Source organism: Amphimedon queenslandica, unplaced genomic scaffold, assembly GCF_000090795.2.
Source record: "Amphimedon queenslandica unplaced genomic scaffold, v1.1 AMPQUscaffold_12354, whole genome shotgun sequence".
NCBI classification, from domain to species: domain Eukaryota; kingdom Metazoa; phylum Porifera; class Demospongiae; order Haplosclerida; family Niphatidae; genus Amphimedon; species Amphimedon queenslandica.
This window is the reverse complement of record NW_003547409.1, coordinates 8,047-12,038: the sequence shown is the minus strand read 5'-3', so window position 1 is coordinate 12,038 and position 3,992 is coordinate 8,047. Positions and strand designations below refer to the sequence as shown.

At 37.9% G+C, this 3,992-nt stretch overlaps 1 protein-coding gene across 1 annotated transcript in view; it reads left to right on the top strand.

Annotated features, from left to right (window-relative positions):
* The first annotated feature begins 1,769 nt into the window (after positions 1-1,769).
* Positions 1,770-3,992, top strand: part of LOC109587976 (retinoblastoma-like protein 2) — a 6,512-nt gene continuing 4,289 nt past the window's right edge. The window contains exons 1-2 of the mRNA XM_020004188.1: positions 1,770-1,845; positions 2,354-2,581. Of these exons, the coding sequence (XP_019859747.1) occupies positions 2,419-2,581 (163 nt within the window). The 5' untranslated portion in view covers positions 1,770-1,845; positions 2,354-2,418. The remainder of the gene's footprint in view (positions 1,846-2,353; positions 2,582-3,992) is intronic.

Genomic DNA, 3,992 nt, shown 5'->3' with positions numbered 1-3,992 from the left:
ACCTGTATAAAACATCATGCGTCAATAAAGAAAACAATAATTTTACCTACCTTGACTTACATTTTTAAATTTTCCATCCGATTAATTAGAGCTGCAGATCTGAGCATGCGTGACCACACCCAAATTTTTGGAGCACATGCTTCTTTAATTACCAAAATGGCGGCATGCAGCTAAGATGGCTCGATCCAGCAGTCATAGTATCACTTTTTCCTTTCTTGAAGAATGATCTGATGGGACATGGACCTGCGCATAGACTTTTGGAGTAGATTGGTGTAAGAATTATCCTTGTAGCATCAACTGATACCAAGATACACACCGACAACTGGATTGACAGGACTTGATGATGATGAAGATGATGAAGATGAAAAAAGGTGGCTGAACAAAACGGCCGGTTCGCCGATTTTTGACTTTTCGCTTAGACAAGGTCTAGAGCCACGCTAGTTGTACCATTGGAGTCCTCTGGTCAAGATAAGGTCCTCTATAAAGTCTGGTAAGCATAGGAGCTCGTTTTCCCGGTATAGCAAGGCTGCAAAAGTCGTGGCAGCCATTTTGTTTGGGGGTGAATCCTACTTAGTAACGCTACCGCGTTACTAATAGTACAGGGACTTTTATCCAATTTTGGAGTAACTTTTAAAATTTATAAAAAAATTTAATTTTGATCGGAATCAGCTCAAACTTTCTACACAACATAAGAACATGTATATGTATCAGGAAATGTAATAAAATTGGAGAAATTTTCACTTTTATTTTTTGGCGAAATTTGGCCCGTGACCCTGTACTATAGTACAGGGACTTTTACCCAATTTTGGAGTAACTTTAACCTTTTTGTAAAAAATCTAATTTTCATTGGAATCAGCTCAAACTTTCTACGCAACATAAGAACATGTATAAGCATACTAGAGGGATTTTTGCCTAATTTCTGAACAACTTTAAAATTCCATCTGACCTGCATGTACAGTACATGTACAATGTACATTGGTTGCTGGTGCTTGTTAATCAGTGACATATCTCCTTGAATAAACTGGTTTAGTAAACAGGTTGAGTCAGCACTACTCCACCTACTATGTGATGTACACTAGTGACTATAACTGATCTTATGCCAAAATAGCATTAATGAATATAATAGTATTGATCCAGTTACAATTAGTGCTGAAACGAATAGTATTTTCCACTATTCAAATAATTGGCAGCTAAACGAACGAATATTTGAATAATTAAACTGTTATTGCTGAATGATTATAAACTACCTTTTTGGTGTTAAACTTTTCAAAATGATGCCAAACAGAGCTTCTTAGAGATTGAGAACCACTTTCCCTGGCCACAGCATCAGTATTTAGCAAGTTGGTAAGTAAACAGACCAAGAAACAGACTAAGAAAGCAGCCTGTGCAGGTGACATGTGGTGGGCGTGGTCGTTAATTATTGCAATAACCATTAATAATTTTATTAGGCAAATAGTTTGAATAGCAAAAAAACTATTTGAATATTGCTTTAACGAACAAATATTTGAATATCTCACTATTCATTTCAGCCCTAGTTACAATGTAATACCCTCCCTCTCTCTCTCTCTCCCCTCCCTCTCTCCCTCTCTCTCCCTCCCTCTCTCTCTCCCCCCCTCTCTCTCTCTCTCCCTCCCTCTCTCTCTCTCCCCCCCTCTCTCTCTCTCCCTCCCTCTCTCTCTCCCCCCTCTCTCTTTCTCTCTCCCTCCCTCTCTCTCTCTCTCCCCCCCCTCTCTCTTTCTCTCTCCCTCTCTCTCTCTCTCTCTCCCCCCTCTCTCTCCAGGTCTCGTCCCTGTACTTCCAGTCAGTTGTTTCATTTTGGTTGGATACTCTACATTCACATTAAAAGTTAGTTTTATTTCAATCGTCATTTAAAACGACGGCAAGAAAATAAGAATTTTGCCATTTAAAAAACTTTGACTTTCCTTGAGTAAACCTGTACATGTACATGAACTGTATTGTTTAAATACATTTCAGGCCTGACCAAACAATGAGATCAGTTCATCTTTTAAACCTTTTGAGCAACAACATGTAATCTTGTGTATGTGTACATATACTGTATAGTGGTTATAATTCACTGGAAATAAATTTCGCTAATTTCACGTTTTCATTAAATTTGCAACATTGAATTCTACAAAAGAGGTGTGGCACACTAGGAAAAATGGCTGTAGAAGATAAGATTTGCGAAATTTATTTCTACCATCAAAATAAAACCTCTATACGGAACAATTTTCTCTCTCCTCTCTCCCTCTCCCTCTCTCTCTCTCTCTCTCCCTCTCCCTCTCTCTCTCCCTCTCTCCCTCTCTCTCTCCCTCTCTCTCTCTCTCTCTCTCTCTCTCCTCCATTATCTATACAGATCAGTTCCCACTCATAAGTGATGATTTGGTTAATTCTCATTATTTATTATTATGTTGTATTGACATGTTATGTGCAGCTGCTGTCATCGGAAAAAGACACGATCTATTGCGCAATGACTTCACACCTCCCTCTCTCCCGGCAGTCACACCTGATTGTGACTCCGCCCCCTCGTTAATAATTGACGACTATCCTACTATACTGCCAGAACTATGCAGGCAATTTTCAGGTTTGAATAAATTGATAATAAATATAAATGTATTATTTATTAATAATGTGATAATTATTACATTATGCAGTTTATTTTTTACGAAGTAATTTTTATGCATACTTATATGTCAGGGCGTAACAAGGGGGAGTCCCTTTATGTTTTTTAATTAATTGATAATTTTAATATACATGTACATGTATTAAATATAACCTAATTGCTTGCAATGAAAGTCACAAGAAATGAAATGAGTAAAATACAATAGTGGTTTATAAGGCTGAACTATACTGTCCATCAGTGTTAGGGATTTCTTTAGCAGCAAGTATAGGTTAAGAAAGAAGATATGAATGTCTTCTTTGTTGATGTAAGGATCCTGATACTGTTCAATGGCATAGTATATACATGTATAAGCTTAACTGAAATGCAGTAACTCTTTTCTCAAGGGTTTAGGAAAGAAAATGAAGGGTTCATGTACTGCACTGGTTGCTATGGTGATGCCAGGAATCATTATAACTTCCTTTAGTCATAAGATCTTTTTACATGTACCGTAAATCCTTAAATAGAAGCCGCATTCGAATAAACGCCGGGGTAGCAATACAATTTAACTATAAATACGCAACACTAACCCAGGAGTGCCTCAGTAGTCCAGTGGATAATGCCTGAAGTTCTAAAAGTCAAAAGCATGAGGTCATGGGTTTGAATCTTGCTCTGGGCCTAAGTTTTTTTATTTTTTATATATTTTTCCGAGGTCCAAATACCATTTTATGAAATAGACGCCCGGGCTTTTATTTAAGGAAGTGCGGTACATTAAATTACATACATGTACATTCATCAGGTAATAAGGTTCATGTACATGTACATTGGGTGCAGTGGGTGCTATAGTAAAGCCAGGATTGATTATGTACTATCATAACTTCCTTTAGTCACAAGATCTTTGAATATATTTAAGGTATCACCCACTTTTTGTGTCTAGCTGACCTCCTTCCATCTTCTTCATTTTCTTATCTTTCGTTCTTGCTCTATCTTCATTTACCGTCTTCTACCTTTATCTCTCTTCATTTTTCATTCTTGCTTTACGTACACAATTTATTCTTTTCTTGAAATGGCAACCAAACCATCTTCTGGTCTCAGACTCAAACTGGAGGAACAGCTCACCTGTCCTGTGTGTCTTGACCACTATACCAACCCTAAGACTTTACCTTGTCTACATTCATTCTGTGAGCACTGTCTGGAGGGATTACCTCTGGATAAGAAGAATGAGACCTATTACCTCTCTTGTCCCACTTGTCGTCATTGTACAGAGTTACTAGAAGAAGGATCAGGAGCCTTTCCTGTAGCATTCCACCTCAACGACCTCAAAGAGATGTACAGTCTAACAAAGAAGACAGCAGTTTTGCCAAATCCTCAAGAGGCCACATGTAGTGATCATGGG